At 35.1% G+C, this 21911-nt stretch overlaps 3 protein-coding genes across 9 annotated transcripts; 2 read left to right on the plus strand and 1 right to left on the minus strand.

The window, feature by feature from the left end:
- Positions 1-3304: 3304 nt before the first annotated feature.
- Positions 3305-8297, minus strand: LOC113092963 (arginine/serine-rich protein 1-like). Of its 7 annotated transcripts, XR_003287669.1 has the most exons (7): positions 8023-8297; positions 6665-7240; positions 5538-5985; positions 5281-5380; positions 4563-4641; positions 3774-3857; positions 3525-3687 (listed from the first exon to the last, which is right to left on the minus strand). XR_003287669.1 is itself a non-coding variant. In XM_026258768.1 (5 exons), exons 2-5 carry the CDS (start codon positions 7230-7232, stop codon positions 3556-3558), a joined length of 945 nt encoding a protein of 314 aa, XP_026114553.1. In that variant the 5' UTR covers positions 7233-7240; positions 8023-8295; the 3' UTR covers positions 3305-3555. The 7 variants fall into 7 exon arrangements, 1 of the variants encoding a protein (XP_026114553.1); XR_003287671.1 differs by lacking the exons at positions 3525-3687; positions 3774-3857 and having other exon boundaries at positions 4351-4641; positions 5538-5597; positions 5825-5985; positions 8023-8296; XM_026258768.1 differs by lacking the exons at positions 4563-4641; positions 5281-5380 and having other exon boundaries at positions 3305-3687; positions 5825-5985; positions 8023-8295.
- Positions 8298-13970: 5673 nt separating this feature from the next.
- On the plus strand, positions 13971-16795 carry LOC113092965 (microsomal glutathione S-transferase 3-like). Its single transcript, XM_026258770.1, has 4 exons — positions 13971-14228; positions 14367-14489; positions 15100-15172; positions 16273-16795. Exons 1-4 carry the CDS (start codon positions 14103-14105, stop codon positions 16371-16373), a joined length of 423 nt encoding a protein of 140 aa, XP_026114555.1. The 5' UTR covers positions 13971-14102; the 3' UTR covers positions 16374-16795.
- Positions 16796-17484: 689 nt separating this feature from the next.
- On the plus strand, positions 17485-21371 carry LOC113092964 (transmembrane protein 50A). The gene is made up of 7 exons (XM_026258769.1): positions 17485-17757; positions 18334-18494; positions 18579-18691; positions 19826-19893; positions 19963-20055; positions 20162-20228; positions 20842-21371. The coding sequence occupies exons 2-7, from the start codon at positions 18393-18395 to the stop codon at positions 20885-20887; spliced, it is 489 nt and encodes a 162-aa protein (XP_026114554.1). The 5' UTR covers positions 17485-17757; positions 18334-18392; the 3' UTR covers positions 20888-21371.
- Positions 21372-21911: the final 540 nt, after the last annotated feature.

Consider the following 21911-nt stretch of genomic DNA (forward strand, 5'->3'; position numbering starts at 1 on the left):
ATAAAAATAATAAATAAAATAAATAAAAATAAAATAAAATAAATAAAAAAATAAAATTAATCATAATAGACAAAACATCATTTATATGAAAATAGAATTTTAAGATTTACTAAGGATTACATTTAACAGTGTCATTAAAGTGTTTTTACATTCACTGTTTGCCTATTTATGGGTTTATTATAGACAGAAGTCTGGAGTTAGTAAGATTTTTACTAAAGAAATTATGTGAAAAATGTATATGAGAGAACAGACATTTATAAATTGTATTTATTTTCATCAAAGAATTCTAAAAGGTTTCAACTGAATATTTTTAAGCAATGGTTTTCAATATTAATAATGATAATACATGCATATTGAGTAGCAGATCAGCATATTAGAATGATTTCTGAAGATCATGTGACACTGAAGACTGGAGTAATGATGCTGAAAATTCAGCTTTGGGTTACACAAACAAATTACAGTTTAGCAGCAGCCTTCGGGAGTATAAGAGACTTATTTAAAAAAAATAATAATACATAGTATATATATATATATATATATATATATAATGTGTATATCTAAATATTTGGCCTAATTTAGTTAAAAACTGTATTCAGTCTAAAATGAGTTCACGAACCACTTAACTTTTGTGGTACAGTGTGTTTTCAAGTGAAACAGGATGTTGGAAGATTTTTTTTTTAACTTGGTAGTTGATTGTACTCATCAGACATAGATTGGAAAAAGTGTCCCTTACATCAGAATGAATTAAGGTCATTGGTTGAAGTGATTGAAATTTAGCAGTACGACTGCTGAAAATAAAAGTCATTTCAGCAAGTAAAATCTGGATAAAAAGTAAATGAAGAATTTTTTTTTTAGTTGAGAATAATGTGCACTGAGGAATTGTGCACAATAAAATGCATTTTAAAAGTTGAATGTACTTTATTGTCGACTCTAGATGGTTCCCATATAGCCCTAAATCTTCTTGAAAAGACTTCCTGAGCAGTCTGTATTCTGTTATTTACATATATTTCAGCTAGACACCCATGAAACACAGTGTGTTAGTGAATCTCCTAAGAGATGCCTCATTCCGATCTTATCACCAAGCAGCAAAAACTAAATACACAGATCCTTCAGAACGATAACGTCTCTTCTTGCTGCATAACAAGCTTCATCAGATTTTGCGGTTGGTTGCACAACACCCATTTCACTTTATTCATGCACAAACAAATGTCACATAATCACCAGCAGTGAGTTTATGAAATCTTTTAGATTCTCTGCATTCAGGGTGGAGAGTAATCAACCTTGCTCATCTTAACTGGTCACATCTAGAGACCAGAAAAACCTTGAAGGTGGGACAGTAAGTGAAGTATATCATCAACACATTGTTGATGCACCAAATAAAAGCTGTGTGCTATTTCCAGTTCTCCATTTTTCCTTCAAGCTATGACATTTGCACAAAAATCATCAGGTCTTTCATGCAAGGGGGCATCAAGAGTGAACATGCTGAAAAGAGCAGCACAACATACACTGTGCCAAATTAGCCTTCATGCTGAATACAACAAGTGGATCCTGTACAGAAGTCTCAGTACACAATGATTCATCAGAGTAAAATAATTACTTCAAACCACCAGTCACCTGAGGGAATCATGTGGGTGGGAATAAGCGAGAAAACATTCCAGCTCATTAACTATGGTAGAGAAGGACTATTCCCCAGCCTCAAGACATGTCGGCATCTGTGCCAGTGAATCACAGTTTTATTGACTGACTTGATTTGTCAGTTTAAGAATAAACACAACAGGCCACTGCTTTCTGTGCTACTAGTGTCACCAAGCGGTGAATGTTTTCATTTTGCCATATGTTGCTGTCAGATTAACTGGGATGTACAAACGAGAGGTCTTCACGGGTCCACTAGGATCCAAAAACCCAGTGCCTTAGACAAGGGTCGGGTTTGGTTTTCGTTGCCTCCGGTCTAAGGTCATTTAAAATAAACGTTATTTTTCCAAATGGACCCGATCCCTTGTGCATCGGTGTTAAGTGCCTTTTTGAGAAACACACATAGAAAAGGAACACACTTTTGTGACCTCACACACAGAAATCCATCAGTGAAAGTCATTCATTATGGTGCAGTGTGATCGGGTTGGACTGGGGCCTAATTCCATTGGCTCTGTCTCTGGTTGTTTTTTTTTTTTAAATGAATGCACGTCTGGTTGAGGCAAGAAGTGATTGAGGTCAGGTACAGATTTTCGTTCCTGAGAAGACCTACAAATAGCTTGGTTTGGCCCATTCATACAGCTCTTCAGAGGACTGTCCACCCAAGTTTATCAGGATTCTAAACCCTGCTTTAGCCCAGGGTGAAGGTGCATTTCACACCTGTCATTTAAAAGCAGGGTTAGCATACGTTGTTAACCATCCATTGAAGTGCCAAACAAAGCAGTGTTAGAATCAAGTCAAGTCTGCTTTATTATCAATTTAATAGACCTTAAATCGGCTAGACGCCATATTGAATTTTAATCGGATGAAAATGAGGCTGTGGGATTTTACAATGGCACTGTGGTAATCCATAACAATCGGTATGTTGTTAGTCAACACTATAATCCATTGAAACAGTACAGCTAGAGCAATGGGCAACCAATCATCATAAAGGAATTTTACATAGTCTTTTCTCTTAATTTATTATATGCTATTATGGACAGCTCGTAATAACCACCATAAAATTCTTTCCATGGAAAGCTAATGATATTTTGATGTCTGCCTAATGTGCACAGAGCAACAGCTCCACCCAGAGTTCTGGACATTAAGATCATTTCATCCAGCAGTACACACTATTCTTAATAATGTTTAAAATTTAAAATAGACAATAACATCATTTTCTTTAATTAAATGTTAAATTCACAAAAAAAGCTGATTAATTACCATAAGATTAAAAAAAAAAATGTACAGTTGCATGAATGAATTCATGCCTCAATAAATTAAATTGTTCATATGTGGATACAATATGGCTTCGACATGTTTTTTGCAGGTTTTGTGCCATTAACCCAGTGAGCATTATTGTTTATGTAACAGATGTTTCCTTATTATTAGATAACTGTGTAAAAGGCAATTCAGTTAATTCAGTAGCAGGTGATATTAATCTAGTGGGTTATCATCTGGTGAGAGTATTTATGTCATATTAAAAGGCATCCCCATCATTGTACAATTTACAAGTGTTCTGTTGTTTTTGAAGTTTCAATTTTAAATTCAAAATACTGAATAACCTCAGGAAATTGTTAAATATAATACCTATATAAAAATAACAACAGATATTAAGTAAATAAATACACACCACTGTTTTTGCATTTTTATTCAGAAACATTCACTGTACAGCACAAAAACACAAGTACACAATATTTCCCACCTGTTTGACATCCTCTTGCCTTCTTCCACAAAACCCACTTTATATCTGGAAGAAAACGTTCATGATGAATTCAGATGTTCCCTAACCCACCCCCCCATCCCCCCCACCACCCAAGTGAAATCTACACAAACTATTTACACTATAAACAGTCTTTTTACATCACTGTTGAACCTCAGTGTTAATTATTTCTTAGAAGAGGATCTGCTGATGGGGACCCACTGTCCATATGGCTTCCTGTCTGCTACACTGTCAGCTCTTGATGTTACCTTACTGTCATGGAGCGTTGGGCTGTTTGATGGTTTGGCAATGGTATTCTGTCAGTATAAAGAGTTAAGATCAATTTTAATATTCCAGTATACTTTAACAGTCATCATATTCGAGTAAGGTCTCATGAACTTACGTTGATATTGAAGGTAATTGGCTTTCTGTTGGGTGATGTTGAAGAAGTCTCTGCATTGACATCATCATTGGCAACAATGTTTACCTAAAGACAGAGAAAAGGGGAAAAGTCTAATGAAATAGCAGTCCAATGTAAACCCTAACTTCAGTAACACATGATTTTCATTTCTAAGTGAGGACACCCTCAGTTCGGTGTGTAAGTCATGCAAAAGAATCTAACTGAGGGACTATGACATGTGCAACGCCAGTGCTGCAGTCAAATCAGTCTGACATCAAAAACACCATTTGGGTTTTACCCATTCACTTATTTAATAGTACAAAAAACAATTTTAACAAGCATAAATAAAATCTGTACACAAAGGCTTTGTTCACATGGCACCCAATTCCAATTTATTAACTAAAAAAAGTAATCGATTTGAGACTGTCTGTCACTTTAAACACAACTGAGGTATCGCCATTTACAAATTCATGCATATGCAGTGTGTGAATTAGTTTAGTTTACTTGTTCACACTTCATATGAATCTAAATCATAGGAGTCCGAATAAGAAAACATTGAATAAAATAAGGTATTCAAATGCATTTCCAAGTTTACATCTTTTATTTTTGTGAGGAAAGTCTTCATAAATTCTGAATTTTGAAATAAAGTCCCAATTAACTTTAAATTATTTAAACAGCTCTGAAATGGCAAAAGAGAAAATGGAAAGGAAACAAGATAAATAAAAAAATAATAATTAGGATTTTTGCTGCTTGTATGAACAAAGCCCAAATTAGAAATTGATGAGACAGTACGGTATATTTTTCCAAACCCCATCCGTCACCGCAGAGCGAGCTCTCTCTGGTCTTCAAACACGCTGAACAGATGAAAACTCTGGTAAATGACAACGCAACCCAGTTCAACGATCAGCAAACAAGTCATTTCTTGTAGTTCTAACAGCTGTAAAGAGTACCATTCAAAAGTTTGGGGTTGGTACGATTTTTATTTGTTTGTTTTATGTGTTTGGCATTTATTTTTATCAAAAACAGTAATACTTTGAAATATTACGACTTAACTGTTTTCTACTAGAATATATTATACATTTAATTTACTGCTGTGATGCAAATCTGAATTTTCAGCATCATTACTCCAGTTTTCAGTGTCACATGATCCTTCAGAAATCATTCTAATATACTGATTTGCTGCTCAACAAACATTTATTATCAGTGTTCAGACTGTTGCATAATATTTTTGTGGAAACTATGATCAATTTTCTCAAGATAATTTGAATAGAAAGTTAAAAAGAACTGCATTTTTCAATGTAATAAATGTCTTTACTGTCCCTTTTGATAAATTCAATATGTCCTTGCTGAAAGTAATGATTTCTTTAAAAATAAATTCAAATACTGACCCCAAACTTTCTGCATGTGTTGTTGTGTGATGCTGAAAGTGTTGTGAGATGAATCAGACTAATGCATGTGGTCTGTTTTTGTTCGACAAGGCTACCGCTGACATTGTACACAATTACTTAACCTTTGCAGTTGTGCACATAAGACTTAAAGCTGGTGTCATTCAAGTCATGTGACCTCCCCCCTCTCTCCCTTTTTGTCCAAAGGGTGGAGGAGTTTCAGTTCTACAGGAACAGAAATGATACAAGAAAACAGAGCAATTGAAGCTAAATGCCGCTCCTAAATACAGTGTGGAATAATAGCCATGTACATGATTATTCTCTCTCACACACACACACACACACACCACAGTAGTACATACTCTTTAACATGTACCATTACCTAATCCGGACAAGTGCTGTTCATCATTCCATTAAATCCATCAGGTAAAATCATTCATGTCTGAGGAGACAGATTACATGGTCACCCAGGTTGGGTAAGTACAGCACGCAATCACATTTTAAATAAACCCGTTTCAATGGGTTAGTCAACGTCCCGAGATCACAGATATAACTTGAAGTACAAATCAGAATACGGTCAACCACTCAGGACGTTCATGCAACATTAGAGATGTCTGAATACACTGGGTGTGTGTTAGTAACAAATCTGTAGTCATGTGTGAGGCTCACCTGTGCTGAGGTCTTCTGTGGTACCCTTTCCTCTTTATCTGATGAAGATCTTCTCTTCTCCTCCTCCTCCAGCTCCTTCAGGCTAGCTGGCAGCTCTAAGTTCTGCACTCCCAAAATCCTGGCCGCATTTGCTTTGGCGACATTCAACAGATATTTCTTCTCTGTGGAAGATTAAGACAGAGATTAAACTTCTATCATTTACCTCCACAGTCAGCATTATCCACTAGTCACCCAACAACTGACTACACTGCTAAAAATAAAAATCATGAATCTGCATTTCTGTCTTGCAAATACACTATAAATCTCTTTACTATTACCATTACTAAATATTATATATCTTTTTTATATTATTATATACCTTTTTTATATTTGAATACATTTACATGCTTTTTAATCAAATTCAAAATGTTCTCTTTTTTTGTACTTTGACAAATATTATTTTTACGAATTGTGCATATAATTTATTTTATTTTTTACTTACAAGCATAAAAAACCTAAAGAGAAAGAAGAGGGTTTTTTTTAACTGACAAGCATAAAACCTAGTAAGGAATAAAAAAAAATATGTTGCTGGTATTTTTTGCATAAAAAAAAAAAAAAAAAAAAAAGACGAAATAAAGACAGAAATAAAGCATCAAGTCATCTTTACTACTCATGCAGTGTACTCAAAGTCTTCTAAAGCTTAATGATACCTTTTGGTGTAAGGAACACACTGAAATTTAGGTTTTTAATAGCTGTGGTCACCATGAACTGCTTTATAGGAAAAAAAGAACTTAAAATCTTTCAACCCTTCTTTTGTCTTCCATTTAGAATATACAATAATTAAAGCAAAGCTGATCTTACCCTCAAGGCTGAGGCGGACCGCAGAGCGTTCACGGCTGCGAGACCGGCTTCTGTAATCTCTGGAGCTCATGGGTGAGCGGGAGAAACGGCATCTGTACCTCCCCACGAACCTGCTTCCCCTCCAGTGGACTGGAGAGCGACTGCGAGAGCGGGATCGGGACGGAGAGCGCCTGTAGCGTCTAGAGTAGCTGTAGGGGGATGGAGAGCGGCTGCGGCGATGGTAGCGTCTGCGGTGGGAGGAACGCTCAGGAGAAGGACTGTATGAGCGGGAGCGAGCCCGGTAGCGGCGAGGAGGAGAATGGTGTCTGTGACGGCAGCGTGAGCGGCCCGAGCAGCGTGGACGAGAGCGGGAACGTGAACGAGAGCGTGAGGAAGAGCCACTGTCAGAGGATGAGCTCCGTGAAGAGCTCGGTGACCTGCGGGAGGAGCGGCTTCCTCTGCTGCTGGAGTACGAGCCGTCACTGCTGCTGCTGTGAGAACGAGAGGAGCTGCGACCGGACCCAGCCTTCTGATCAAAGATGAGCTTCACACCCTCACCGAGACATCCAGGGCTGGCCTCCTCCTTCATGATCAAACCTACAAACATAAAGCATCCGACATTGCTTATGAACTAACAAGTAGATCAATCAGGTGTGGTGTACTCTTGCCATAAATTAATTTATTACTTTTCCTACATAATTTTTTACAAAAAAGATAAAATAAAATATCTATTTAGGAGTCTTGGACCTTTCCAAAAATATATAGTTTGTCATGATTAGATTAGGATTTAATTGTAATTGATTGAAGTAAACGTATGGGCCCACTGAGGCGCCAGGTGACAGTTGAGTATGAGTATGTTGGCATCAACGGAAATTGTTTTCATTTTAAAAACAAGATTATTAATTTATTGGTTAAAGATTTAGTTTGTTACTCAAATCATAATGAGAACTTTCAAAATAAACATGGACTTTACAACAACAATAAACCTGGCAGTAATGAAAGACAAAGGAGAAAGTGCTGGAACTGAAGGAAGGTCAGTTGTGTAACACAGGCCCCGCCCCACCTGTCAATCAAATTACACAACAGTCTCGAATCTAGAACATTCCGCGAGAAACACTATAATAATTAACGACCATTATCATTACCTCACTACAACATAATTCAAATATCACCATCCATATATTAATAATCATATTTGGACATGTTGTTCGCCTTCCAGTATTTACTATTATTAGTATAACGTTAGCTGATTAAATGTGTTACTATTGCTAATTCAGCAAAGTTTGTAGATATATAACAAATTAAACGTGTTTACCTTAAACAACATTGGATATATAACATTAAATATTAGCTATAAACAACATTTAACTGTAACTTACCGTCAAAAGGGTCTTGGTCCAACTATGAGATGGCTCTTTATCACGCGGAACGTTACTCTTTGAGCGAGCGTATTCAAAAGGTAAACTATTTGAAATTCAACAACTGCTAAATAAGTGTGTGCTTATTCCAAAAACAAAGTCCAAATTGAGGACACTTTCATGAAACAAAACGTCTTTCTGAGAAGCCAACGTCTTCGATTTCTATCTCGCGGTGAAGTAAAATGGCTGCGGTGCCAAGCTTGTTGTTTTCACCCGAATGCCTGTGACGTCATGTGTGTGTGTGTGGGTAAGGGAGGGGTTTTCTAGAAACTTCAGTGTTTTGATATGTATACATATCTATGGTTTGATAGACATGATTTGTTTTATTTTTTACACATTATGTTTTTAATAATTTAATATTTTTTTAAATTAGAATAATAATAAAAAATAATAAAAATCGACATTACACGCTGGAGACTGGCTTAACTGGAAATACTCACTAGTCCCATATTTACTTCACGTTTACATATTGTTATATATGTGTGTCGTGTTTTGTAATAAACCCCGTCCCTAAGTAGTCAAACAGTCTCTCGCTTTTTATCGCGAGATTTTATCCGGGTCCCCTGTAGGGACGCGGGCTAACGGAGCTTCGACTTCCGGCCACGGTGGCAGTTTGCGGGCGGCGGTGAACAGTGTTGAAGAGGAAAGTTTTTGTTTCAAAGTATTTTCTGTTTCAATACGTTTCTATAGTTTGTTTTTGTAGCGGGTTCATGGCATAATCTGATTTGTGACTGGATCAAAATGGCAAATTATAGTGGAGTTTCTGAAGATGAAGATATGCAGATGGGTTGGGAAAAGAGTACGAGTAGGAAAGGAGGAGGGAGAAAAGAGTATAGGAGTAGTCCGATGACAAATAAAAGAGCGTTAGAAGAGGAGGAAGAGAATCGAGAGGGGAGGAAAAAGATTATGATGGATGAATTTAAGATCATTCTTAAATTTAAAGTGGGGAATGAAATTTCATCAGTTAGCCCAATCACTCTGACAACTGGATTGAAGAAAGCGATTGGGGAAATAGAAATGGCGAAGGTGTTACGTGATGGGAGTCTATTGGTGAAATGCAAAAATGCTGAGCAGAAAAATAAAACTATGAAATTGCAAACACTATGTAAAAAAGAAATAGTGGAGAAAAGAATAATTGGTGAGAAAAGAGGAACTAAGGGAGTGATAACAGGAATCCCCATAGAAGAGAATCTGGAAGAACTAAGAAAAGTTATTAAAGGAGGAATGATCACAGAAATCACTCGAATGCAGGCTTTCAGAAATGGAGAAAAAACTGATAGTGAATCTGTACTGCTACAGTTTAAAGATGAGGTGCTTCCTATGAAAGTGATGGTAGGATATATGAGCTTTAACGTTAGAGAATATATACCTCCTCCTTTAAGATGTTACAAATGTCAGCGGTATGGACATACTGCACATGTATGTAAAGGGAAACAGAGATGTGGAAGATGTGGAGGAGATCATGCATATGGAGAATGTGGGAGTAATGTTACTATAAAGTGTTGTAACTGTGGAGGAAACCATACTGCAGCGTACGGGGGATGTGAAGTCCGGAAAAAGGCAGTAGAGGTTCAAAAAGTAAAATCAAATCAGAAAATAACATATGCAGAAGCTGTGAAAATATGTAATAAGGAAAGAGGAATAGAAGAAATTGATATGACTAAAGAAGGAACGAGGTCAGGGCAGGAAAACACAGGAATAGTAATGGATAGGATAGTGCTGTTCTTAGCATATGTCATAAATTGCTCAGAACAAGTAAAAACAAAAACAGAGAAAATTAAAATCATAGTCAAGGCAGCAGCTAAGTTCCTTAACATGAAAGATTTGTCATGGGAAAAGATACACGCTGACCTTAACCAGGGAGAAGGGAACGCAGATACAGCTTCTCAAAGCATAACTTAATGTTGGTAGTCCAATGGAATGCAAGAAGTTTGTTAGCAAATGGATATGAGTTTAAGGGATATATTGATAAATTAAGGAAGAAACCGGAAATCATATGCATTCAGTAAACATGGCTTAAACCTAATCTGGATTTCATTATTAAAGGTTATAATACCATACGTGAAGATAGAAGAAATGGAATTGGGGGAGGGTGTGCAATATTCATTAAAGAGGGTATAGTATATAGGAGGTTAAAAACAATACAAGAATTAGAGGTAATAGTTATAGAAATATGGAACAAGGAAGAAAAAATTAAAGTGATTAACTTCTATAACCCATGTAAAAAACTAGAGAGAGTTCAACTAGAATTAATACTGGAGGAGTGGAGAGGGAAAATTATTTGGTGTGGGGATTTTAACTCACATAGTAAGGTATGGGGTGAAAAAGAAGATTTGAATGGAGAAATTTTAGAAGAGATAATGGATGAAAAGGAATTAGTATGTCTAAATGATGGATCTGGTACAAGGATACATTTAAATAAGGGTACAGAAACTGCAATAGATCTTATGTTGGTGTCCCAGACTTTGGTAGGGTTAAGTAGTTGGGAAGTAAATAAGGAAAGCACTATAGGGAGTGATCATTACCCTATATTTACAGAAATTGGAATAGAAAAGGAAATGCAAATGGAAGAGAGAGTAAGCAGGTGGAAATTTGAAGAAGCGGATTGGAACAAGTTTAGAATATTGTCCGAAGGAAAATTAAAGGAGGTTAGTATTAATCAAGGAATTGAAGATTTGAATGAAGAAATAAGTAGTAGTATTTTAGTTGCAGCAAAAGAGTCGATACCAAAAAGAGGAGGAAGTAAAAGAAAGAAAATAGTTCCGTGGTGGACGGAAGAATGCACAAAGGTAATTAAAGAAAGAAATAAGACATTTAAAATCCTGAAAAGAACACATAACTTTCAGAATTTAATTGAATATAAGAGGAAACAGGCTGTAGTAAGGAAGACAATAAAGAGAGTTAAGAAAAACTTCTGGGGGAAGTATTGTGAATCTCTAGGAAGAAGCACACCATTAGATAGGGTATGGGGTATGATTAAGAGAATGTCAGGAAATAAAAGAGAGTATGTTTATCCTATAATGAAAGATGGAGAGGAAATAATAGTAGAGAGCAAAGGTAAAGCAGAGTTACTTGCGAGGACATTTGTTAAAATACATAGTAATGGTAATTTGAGTAATGAGGAAAAGATACAGAGGGAGAATACAATAAGAGATAGTGTCAAAGTAAGACAGGATGATGGGGACAATGAAAGTACCATAAATGTGATGTTTACAATGGGTGAATTGAATAATGTCTTAAAAAAGTTGGGAAATACAACGCCAGGGAATGACCAAATAAGTTATTGTATGATTAAAAAGTTAAGTTATGAAAGTAAAGAAATGTTACTAAAGTTGTATAATAAGGTTTGGGAAGTGGGTTGTTTACCAAAACAGTGGAAAGAATCAGTTATTGTCCCCATATGTAAACCAGGTAAGGATCCGAGTTTGGCAGATAGTTATAGACCGATTGCTCTGACATCACAGGTGGGGAAAATTATGGAAAAAATGATAAATGAAAGATTAAAGTATTATTTGGAGACAAAGGAACTAATAAAGGATTACCAGAGTGGATTTAGAAAGGGACGAAGCACAATAGATCCAGCTATATGTTTAGAGAGTGAAATTAGAAAAGCCCAAATTAATAAAGAAAGTATAGTATCTGTATTTTTTGATGTAGAAAAGGCATACGATATGTTGTGGAAACAAGGATTAATGATTAAGATTTTTCAGTTAGGGATAAGAGGGAGAATGTATAGTTGGATCAAAAACTTTTTAACGGATAGGTGGATCGCAGTAAGAATAGGGAAAGAATTGAGTACAAAGTATTTAGTGGAAAATGGAACTCCTCAAGGGAGTATAGTTAGTCCAGTTTTGTTCTCAATTATGATAAATGAAGTGTTCAGTAGAGTGGATAGATCTATAAGTGTTTCTTTATTTGCAGATGACGGAGTTATGTGGAAAAAGGGAAGAAATGTAGAATATATAGTGAGGAAGATGCAAGAGGCAATTGGAAGAGTAGAGTGTTGGGGAAGGGAATGGGGTTTTAGGTTTTCTGTAGCAAAGACCAAAGTAGTATGTTTTTCACAAAGGAAAAATCAAGAAAAGATTCAACTTAAACTTTATGACAAAAATCTAGAGAAAGTGGAATGTTTTAAATATCTCGGGATATGGTTTGACAAAACGCTAAAATGGAAAATACATATTGAGAATGTTGTTAAAAAATGTAAAAGAATACTAAATGTAGTAAGATGTCTGAGAGGTAGAGAGTGGGGAGCAAGTAGGACTTCATTGAAAGCAGTATATATTGGTTTAATTAGGTCAGTTATTGATTATGGATGTACAATTTACCAGTCTGCATCAAGAACATTATTAAAAAGGTTGGATGTGATTCAAAGTCAGGCGTTGAGACTCTGTTGTGGTGCTTTTAAAACAACTCCAGTAGCAGCATTACAAGTAGAGATGAATGAGATGCCTTTGGATATTAGAAGAAATCAGATAGCATTAACGTATTGGGCAAATCTAAAAGGGCATAAAGAAAGTCATCCGACTCAGAAGGTGTTACAACCTTGTCAAGAAAAAGAAAGACGATTGAGTGAGAGCTTTGGTTGGGTAATAGGTGATGCAGTCAATGAGATAGGGATAGGAGATATGACGATAAGCCCCATTGTGCCTTTATCCAATGTTCCTCCTTGGCTATTAGGGGAATTAGAGGTAGATATGCACCTTTTAGAGTTTAAAAAACAGAGTAGTATTGACAGGAGTCAAGTTAGTAGATACCTAGGGGAGAAGTATTCTATGTTTATTAAGATATATACAGATGCATCAAAAACAGATGATAATCGAGTAGGAGCTGCGTTTATTATACCAGAATTAAATGTTATGTTAAACAAGAGAATAAATGATAAATTGTCAGTGTTTACAGGAGAAATGTTGGCCATTCTCTTAGCACTTGAGTGGGTAGAAAATAGTAAAGCAAGGAAAGTGTTGATTGGATCAGATTCAAGCAGTGCATTAAATAGTTTTAAGAACATGCAATCGGACGTGAGGCAGGACATTATGTTGGAAATAGCCCAAACTGTTTACAGAATTAAAAGAGTAGGAGTAATAGTAAAATTCATATGGATTCCAGCTCATATAGGGGTAGACGGAAATGAGTTGGCAGACAAATATGCAAAAAATGCAACCAAAAAAACAGAGATAGATATGGTAATAAATTATAGTAAGGCGGAGGTTAAAAGTATAATCAAAGAAGAAATGAGGAAGAAGTGGCAGGAAAAGTGGAATATGGAAACAAAAGCGAGAATGTACTACAATATCCAGAAGAAGGTAGGAGGAATGAGAGAAAATAATAGGAATAAAAAAGAAGAGGACATTATATCGAGAATGAGATTTGGACATACTGGTTTAAATAGTACGCTTAAAATAATAGGGAAACATGAAAGTGGGATGTGTGAGGTCTGTAATATTAGTGAAACCATAGAACATGTAATTATTAATTGTGATAGGTATAAGGAGGAAAGGTTGAGGCTGAAAGAAAGGTTAAGTAAAGAAAAAATTAGATTTGAAATGAATGAAATTTTACAACTGAATTCAGGGCATGTGGGGTATAGTGCAATATTTGATTATTTGAATAAAACAGGGCTCATTAGGAAGATATGAATTTAGTTGTCTTAAAATATTAAAATTAAAATTAATATAAAGGTATTAAAATTAATATTTTTATTAGATATTATATATTTATGTATTTTATTTTTTATTTTTTTGGATTTATATTTTTATGTATTTATGTATTTCTTTATTTAAAGAGTAGTGAGTGAAGGCTATTAGGATCCACACTCCATTTCAGAAGGTGGCGGTAATGCACACTTAAAAGTTGTTTGCCAACCGCCAATTTAAAAAAGAAGAAGAAGAAGAAGGAAGAAGGGTCCCCTGTAAGAACTCGCCTTTAACACAAATAACTACCGTGCTTGAGCTGCATGATTGTGCATTTTCACCTTCAAATAAAAGAAGACCATCTCGTGCTTGAGACAGAAAACGAATCCTGAACGCTACATCCAAAACATGGCGATCGAAAGCCTGCTACCGGCCAACTTTGGCTATGCAATTTTTACGTATTTGTATAGTTTTGTCATGTTGTCTTATCTCGGGTTACAAGTTGGTGGTGCACGAAAGAAGTATGGAGTTAAGGTACGATAAAGCTTGTTGCATTGCCTGAAATTATACTGATGCATAGTAAACTTTGATTTCTTATTTGTGACCAATGCATGATTAATAGCACATGCTTTGATTCAATGTATTTTTTCTGCTCTTATGTTTTGTGTGTAGTATCCCACCATGTACAGTGATAAGGAGCAAGTGTTCAACTGCATTCAGAGAGCTCATCAGAACACACTGGAAGTGTATCCACAGTGGCTGGTGTTCCAGACTATTGCTGCATTAGAGTATCCTGTGAGTATCAATTAAAAATTGCAAGACACTTCAAAGAAACTCATGTCACTGCTCTCATCTCAGACACTGTGGTCAAAAAGTTGGTCTTAATGAATCATGTTTTATAGAAAGATTTGAGTTTGTGAGTTTATTGCATTTCAGCAAAGTCTTCTTCCTGCTGTTCCATTTCAAAATTCAGTTTAATATGAAAATAGGCAATTGAAATGGAACCAGTTCTTAAAATCTGCCCCACCCTTCCTTATATACCTGTGCATAAGCATACTTTAATTTGTGCCATCTTCCATCATATTTAGTGGCCACTAGAAGTTTCTTATATATTTAGAAATGTGACAAAAGCATTTATCACACTAAAGTGCTGGGCTAGTGACAGTAATGTTGTTTGTTCAAACCTTACAATGGTTAATATTAAACAAACCCTTCATGCTTTGATCAAAACAGTTGAGCTTAATCATGGCTAGGGCAGAGGAAAGTTTCTTTGAAACAAGTGTTCTGTAAATCTCTGTTAAAAAATGTGAATTCATTCTCTTTTCATGTGCTCTCCTTCTCTCATATGTACACCATTTCTGCCAAATCATCATTGTTTATCTGGCATTTTTATCTCCCATATCAGATCGCTGCCTCTGTGTTAGGAGTTATCTGGGTTACTAGCAGGTTCTCTTATGCCTGGGGTTACTACAGTGGCGGTAAGTCTTTAAAATATGAAAAACATTGCATTTAAATATGGATAAAAAAAAAGACACTTGTGATTGTGGATTATATTGTATGCTTTCAAGACAATGTACATGTAATGTGCCTTTACATATTTTCAAAGTACTGTTAACTCAAAAATAAAACTGAATGCTGCTGGAGCATAAAATATGACTGTCGTCTTGCGTGTCAATGCTGCATGTGTCATCATGACTGTGTTTTTTCATTCTGTCGTTGCTATGTGTCATTTGCATCTGTTGTTACTATGTGTCATCTTCCATGTCTATGCTATGCGTCGTTACTATGCGTCGTTTCCCTCTCTTTTGTATATTTTTTGCAAAATGGTTAAGTTCTATTATATTTTTATACTCTACACTTAATAGTATTTTTTTTATATTTCTTACTGTTTGAGTCACCTTATTATTCTTTTTCTCTTCTCCGGGGATGGAACATGATTGAAGATTGAAGGAACGTAGTCAGGTGACAGGGTTGTCACTCTTTTTCCTTAAAACATAAGTACATAGAAACGACACCAGAATCGGCTTTATTGGCCAGGTTTGAGTAAACAAACAAGGAATTTGACTCTGATTAATCTTTGCTATAAAGTAGGCTAGGCTACAACACTCACTTAAAGAATAAAAACAGAGGACAGTAAGAAATATGAAAAAAAAAATTCTAAGTGTACAGTATATGAATAAAACAGAACTTACCATTTTACAAAAAATATACAAAAGAGAGGGAAACGACGTATAGCATAAACATGGAAGACGACACATTGTAATGACAGGGAAATTACGCATAGCAACGACAGAATGAAAAAACACATAGTCATGACACATGCAGCATTGACACGCAAGGCGATACAGTCAAACGACAGATGACAGGAGTAACTTAAGATGACACACAGCATAGACCGACAGCATGTCGACATAATTTTGGCTCAAATGGAACCTCATAATAAAATGCATTTAATTTTAATCACAAGAAAATTGTTTTTGTATAAGTGTTTTTGTGAACCTTTTGGATGATACAAAAATATACTTTTCAATGTATTTAGGCTTTAGCCTTCATCTCCAGTGCTGTTTGTCTGTTTTAGATCCTGCTAAAAGGATGCGTGGTGCGTACGGATACATCGGGCTGTTTGGAGTCATTCTGCTTTCCATCTCTGTTGCTCTTAAACTGCTTGGAATGCTTTAAGGAAAACACCACTCAGAAAATATCACATAAGAACAAAACGTGGTTTCACATAATGTAGTCTTCAGCAGTTATTTTTCACTTTAAAAAAAAAATGTAAATGACATTGCTCCATTCTATTGCTTATAATCAATATATATATAATAAACTTTTTAGGCTTTCACACATGTTCTTTACACCACTTTCTTTACATTTCAGTTAGGGTGACCAGATAATCATTGCATGGTAGTTTTTATGTTCTTATGATTTTGAATTGAGTTCAGCTTGTGTTATTTCTGTTTGTGGACCACCTTCTGTACAAGGCTTATCAGGTGCAAAATAGTGATGTGGGCAACATATCAGATATTGTGCTGATTTTATTAGGATGTAACCCTATCATTAAATTCAGACAATTGAAAAATAAAATGTTTGTAAGATTTAAAAAACCATGTGTAAGTGTTTGAGTGCTTCAAACTGCAAGAGAATACAGTGCTGCATACTTAATACTCATTTTAGTCATTTCTGAAATAACTGAGACACCTTTAAAGGAGATTACAAAGCTTAAAGGTCTTGTATATGTGAAAGTTACATTAATTACATGATTCCGATCTCTCAGATCATATTTAAAATGGCATATGGCAGGGCTTTAGGACAACTAGAGCGTTAAATAATTTATGAACAGACCCGAGGATGTTACTGTGATGCTATGGTGTTGTGGGTGGTTACACTGAAATTCTTATCTTTCCATATTTATTAAGGGATAGTTAAACTAGACACATACAAAAAATTATTCTGAAAATTAAGTGACAATTCACAATTATGGGAGATTTTTTTTGTTTTACATGAACATCTGAGAAAGTCTGATAGAATAGAAAAATATTAGCATTTCATTAATCAAGCAGTGCAATACAAGCTATGTGGCCAGGTTTAATATTTAGGGCTCAACAAGTATGAAAAATAGTAATGCAAGCACCAAGAAAATATTTGAAAGCATGAGTTTTAGGAGTTCAGTTTTTCAATGTTTTAAAATGGTTTCTAGGTATAACAAAATACAGTATAGATCCTATACAGAAGCTTTTATGTTCATCTCACTTTGATAAAAGATATAGCAAGATATTTGTTTCCGTGTGCAAGATTGAGACATTTCACGGTCTAATATGCTTTGTTTTGATGTACTTTGTTTCTTCTTCGTAAACCAATTTCTCTTCTCCCGTAATTTTATCAGACGTTTTGTTAATATATTGATGTGCTAAACCTTCAGTGAGTGCAGATTCTGGTTAAGAGGCGCCCTGCGCATGCGCGACTCGGAGCCACTGTTTGAGACGGAAGACTCATAGACAGTAAAAGAAGACTGCGGAGTGTCTCTCCACTTACTGCGAATCAAGAGAAAAACTCAAGAAAAGTGCAGGTAAGAAATCACTGTGCTGTAAAGCACGATTCCTAGTGATCATTCAATAGGTATTCTCCGTTATTGTGCTTTTATGTATCCGCCATGCTTTATAGAAACAGTGATGTGGCAAATTTGGGTTAGAAATCAGCCGGACAGATCAAACATGTTTACAGCAGTAACGCTCGACGTTTTCGCCCCATATTGACCGGAAACGTGGTTTTGAACTATTATGGTAAAGCTCACTTAGGTTAATATTTAGATATCAGTCGCAAAAAAAGACAGATGGAAATCCTTTTGTTTGTTATTAGTGTTTGGTTCAGGATGATCATGTGTGCCCTGCGTGTGCGCAGCCATTGATGCTGCGCCGCTCTTGTGCAGAAACGGTTGAATTTATTTCCCTCTAAATAATGTTTTGTAACATTATTGCTGCTTATATATATATATATATATATATATATATATATATATATATATATATATATATATATATATATAACTACACTAAAGCTTTTATCTATTGCTGTTCTTTTTAGATAAAAAGCATAAGCTCAGTAGTCCTGTTCAATATACAATATGAATATGTTTCTTTATTAGGACAACCAGCAGAACATCTCAAACGAAACCTCTCTGAAGGGTCAGATCAGATCAGAAGGATGTCAGGGTTTCTGGACGGGATCAGATGTGGCGATTGTGAGTGTAATGTGGACTGGGGAGAGAAGAGAAATACCATCGCCTCCATCGCAGCTGGAGTTCTGGTGCGCCAATAAATCTTTTGTTTTTAAAATATCCAGTGATTTCTGAACTAATGATCTTTGTTCTCACACTGTACACATGTGCAGTTTTTCACAGGCTGGTGGATCATCATCGATGCGGCGATAATGTACCCTAAAGAGGAAGAGTTCCACCACGCATATCACACCTGTGGGGTTATAGCGACTATAGCCTTCCTCATGTGAGTTACACTTGCAGAGATTCTCCATTCCCGCTGGCGCTTCCTGTTGAGTCCAGCCAGACAGACTCTGTGATATCATTTGATCTGTCCCAGATATTGTTTCCTGTTGTTAATCACTGATTTAACTACAGGGTTGTGCAGGGAGTCACAATGACACCATTATTAAACCAGCCGTGGAGTTTCACTGTTTGTGGATTTTAATCAGGGTTATTATAGTTTACATTTACATTTATTCATTAAGCTGAGTCTCTCACACCAAAGTCACGTGTCTTATCCACTGCGCAACATTTATCATTTTCATTTAGTTTTAATAATGTAATAAAATAACTCAAACTATAATCAAATACTAATTAAAATTGTATTAGATATATTTTGTGAAAGAAAAAAAAAACAAATCCGAATAAAAATGGCAAAAGCACATCAACAAAATTGCAAAAAAAAAAGTTATTACTAAAAAATATTAATAAAAACTACACAACTTGTCAAAACTTATTTTTTTTTTCAATTCTTTATTTAATTTATATTGAAAATGTTTAAGTTAATGCATTTCAGAATTTAAGTAAGCAGAAGAGGCAGATTTTTATTTGTGTGCCCATAAATCTTAAGTGCTCCTAACTTGAAATATTCAAGTAAGCTAATTCATACATCTAACTTAGAACGATCATGTAATCTCAATGTAAATATTTTTACTTTTGGAAACCTAGTTTGCTAATTCATTAAATGTTAACTTGCTGATTGGTCATTGCTGAATGAGTAAGGAAAAATTGTATATTTAACATAATTCTGTTCTGAAATCAAAGCTTGTGCTCTACTCATTACAATGAGAAACCCAGAATTACAGAAACTCTTCTAAATTAGCATAGCAAGACTCTCTCTTTCAATTGCCAAAGTGTACTGGAAAATAGAAAACCCAACCAAGTTAAAAATGAAGTTTGTCTAAATTTAAAGAAACAAGTTCATTAAACTCAGATTTGTCAGTTTCATGAACTTGAATGAAAAAGAAAATTCTAAATACTCATAAAAGGGAATTGGATTGAACTAATTTGTTTAATTGAAGTTAGCCCTATTCAGAGCATTATGGGTACAGTGTACAGTAGAGTCTCTGATGCTGAAATAAGACTGGTTTGAATGCAGGATCAATGCGGTGTCAAACGGCCAGGTGAGGGGGGACAGCTACAGCGAGGGCTGCTTGGGACAGACAGGTACGTGCTGCAGTCAAAACATGCCTCCTTTTTTATAAGAGACAGCATTAAATGTGTGTTTTTGTGTAGGTGCCAGAGTTTGGCTCTTCATCGGGTTCATGTTGGCGTTCGGGTCTCTCATCGCATCTATGTGGATTCTGTTCGGTGGTTTTGTTGTGACTGGTGAGTGAATAAGATTGATTTAGCCTTTTATAGAAAAATATCATTCATGTTTCTATCAGTATTCATCTGCTGAGTGTCTTTTTTTGTCTTTATTATGGATGAAAAGAAAAAAAGGATCTGTCCGTGTATCCTGGTATTGCAGTTTTCTTCCAAAATGCATTCATCTTCTTTGGGTAAGTTTGGAAATACAGTAAAAACCGTAATGTTTTTGTTAAGACAAAAATACATTTTTTTTTTTTTATTATTATTTTTCGAAAGTACAAAAGAACACAATTCGTTTTAAATATTTTTTTGTACCTATAATTAAATCAATTGAACTATAAATTAAATTATAAATGTCTCTTCTGTCACTTTTAATAAATGTAATGCATCCTTGCTGAATAAGGTTTTTTGTTCTTTTTTTCTTTTTTTTTTTTAATGGGCAATTTGATCTAATTCATATTGAAATTAATGGGGAATGAAAGACTATTTTTTTTTGCTATTGATGCTATTAAACCACTTCCAATGATAAGATTTTAAATAATCATAAAAATGCTTATGTATTAAAAGTCCCAATAATTGTGACTTTAAATAGGAATAATAATCATAGGAATTGATTAATTATTAATAATTTTGGATATATCATGAATAAAAAGTTATTGTCCAGTCTGTATTTACCTGCAGTAGTGGTCTGAGATTTTGAGTATTCATGCAATTTATAATAAATTACTTGGCAAAGTGAGATTTATTTTATTTTTTTTAAATGATATTTTTAGTTCTAATTTGGATTCTCCTTCTCGCCCGCAGTGGTCTGGTGTTTAAGTTTGGCCGAACTGAGGACCTCTGGCAGTAAAGATCCATTTTCTTCGATCAAATCCCACAGTCCATCAACACACAATTCCTCTGTACTTATTGCTGCTTATTTGCACTCTACAGTTCTTTCTCATTTCTTTTCCAACTCCTCAGCTGCCTCCCGTTCTTAAATATATTCCTTTTTCCTTTCTTTGTCTTGTTTCCTGTGTGGCCACAGTGGGCGCCCACAGCGAGAGAAATGTGAATCAAATCCAGACTCTGCAGTCAGAATGGACACATTTAGACTTCATACTGCGTCTATAGTAAAAATGACTTGTATACAATGGAATTACAACCAATATGTCTTCAGCCTTCAGAAAAACATTTTCGAAATGTTAAACATTATTGATTCACAAAATATAGTTGCATGATATTTTGCAACAGCAGTTTTTGAGCAGAACCTTTAATAACCAAAATAAGTACAGCTTCACTGTGTTTCTACTTTCAATGTCATCATTTGAATAAAAGTCTTTTCTTTATTTATATCTTTCAGAACACTTTCATTCATAATATCTTGACTTTTTTTTCTGCAGTGTGCAGATTTGAGAGCACACTCCTTTATAATTGCTCCTCAACCTTTAGTCAGCTGACGTCACTACAACAAGCACTTTTGGAAGATTTTTATACATTATGTTTTTTGGGTTCCCACTTTGTTTTTTCTTTTTTTTTTTTTTTTTTTACAATTATTTTACATGGATTGCACTGAGCAAAAGCAGTGTTTTTTTTTTTTTTTTTTTTTGGAGCTGAGCAAAAACAATTTCTGTGCAACTAGTAAAACCAAACAGCATATTTCTCTTCTCGTTCTTGCCTGTGGGAAGCCTGGTTATATATTTTGCGTTCTGGAGCTTTAAATTCACTCTCTGTGTATGTTTGGGCAAATTACAAAAATTTTCTATAGAAATCTTAATGTTTTTAAAAAGCACAATTTCTTATTATTTCAGTGGTTATGGGAGAATAAGGTGAGATCTGAGTCTGTCAACTAACAAATTAGAGATTCTGTGATTTCTACATAATAAAGAATGTAA

Source organism: Carassius auratus, unplaced genomic scaffold (genome assembly GCF_003368295.1).
Source record: "Carassius auratus strain Wakin unplaced genomic scaffold, ASM336829v1 scaf_tig00214790, whole genome shotgun sequence".
NCBI lineage: Eukaryota > Metazoa > Chordata > Actinopteri > Cypriniformes > Cyprinidae > Carassius > Carassius auratus.

Excerpts from the sequence above, each read along its gene's own strand:
- LOC113092963 (XM_026258768.1), bottom strand. The coding sequence starts at position 7,232 with ATGAAGGAGGAGGCCAGCCCTGGATGTCTCGGTGAGGGTGTGAAGCTC. Across the intron at positions 3,858-5,824 it reads CACAGAAGACCTCAGCACAG|GTAAACATTGTTGCCAATGA; the intron begins GTGAGCCTCACA and ends CTCTGTCTTTAG. Across the intron at positions 3,688-3,773 it reads CAATTACCTTCAATATCAAC|AATACCATTGCCAAACCATC; the intron begins GTAAGTTCATGA and ends TTATACTGACAG.
- LOC113092965 (XM_026258770.1), top strand. The coding sequence starts at position 14,103 with ATGGCGATCGAAAGCCTGCTACCGGCCAACTTTGGCTATGCAATTTTT. Across the intron at positions 14,490-15,099 it reads TTGCTGCATTAGAGTATCCT|ATCGCTGCCTCTGTGTTAGG; the intron begins GTGAGTATCAAT and ends CTCCCATATCAG. Across the intron at positions 15,173-16,272 it reads CTGGGGTTACTACAGTGGCG|ATCCTGCTAAAAGGATGCGT; the intron begins GTAAGTCTTTAA and ends TGTCTGTTTTAG.
- LOC113092964 (XM_026258769.1), top strand. The coding sequence starts at position 18,393 with ATGTCAGGGTTTCTGGACGGGATCAGATGTGGCGATTGTGAGTGTAAT. Across the intron at positions 18,495-18,578 it reads CCATCGCAGCTGGAGTTCTG|TTTTTCACAGGCTGGTGGAT; the intron begins GTGCGCCAATAA and ends ACACATGTGCAG. Across the intron at positions 18,692-19,825 it reads GCGACTATAGCCTTCCTCAT|GATCAATGCGGTGTCAAACG; the intron begins GTGAGTTACACT and ends GTTTGAATGCAG.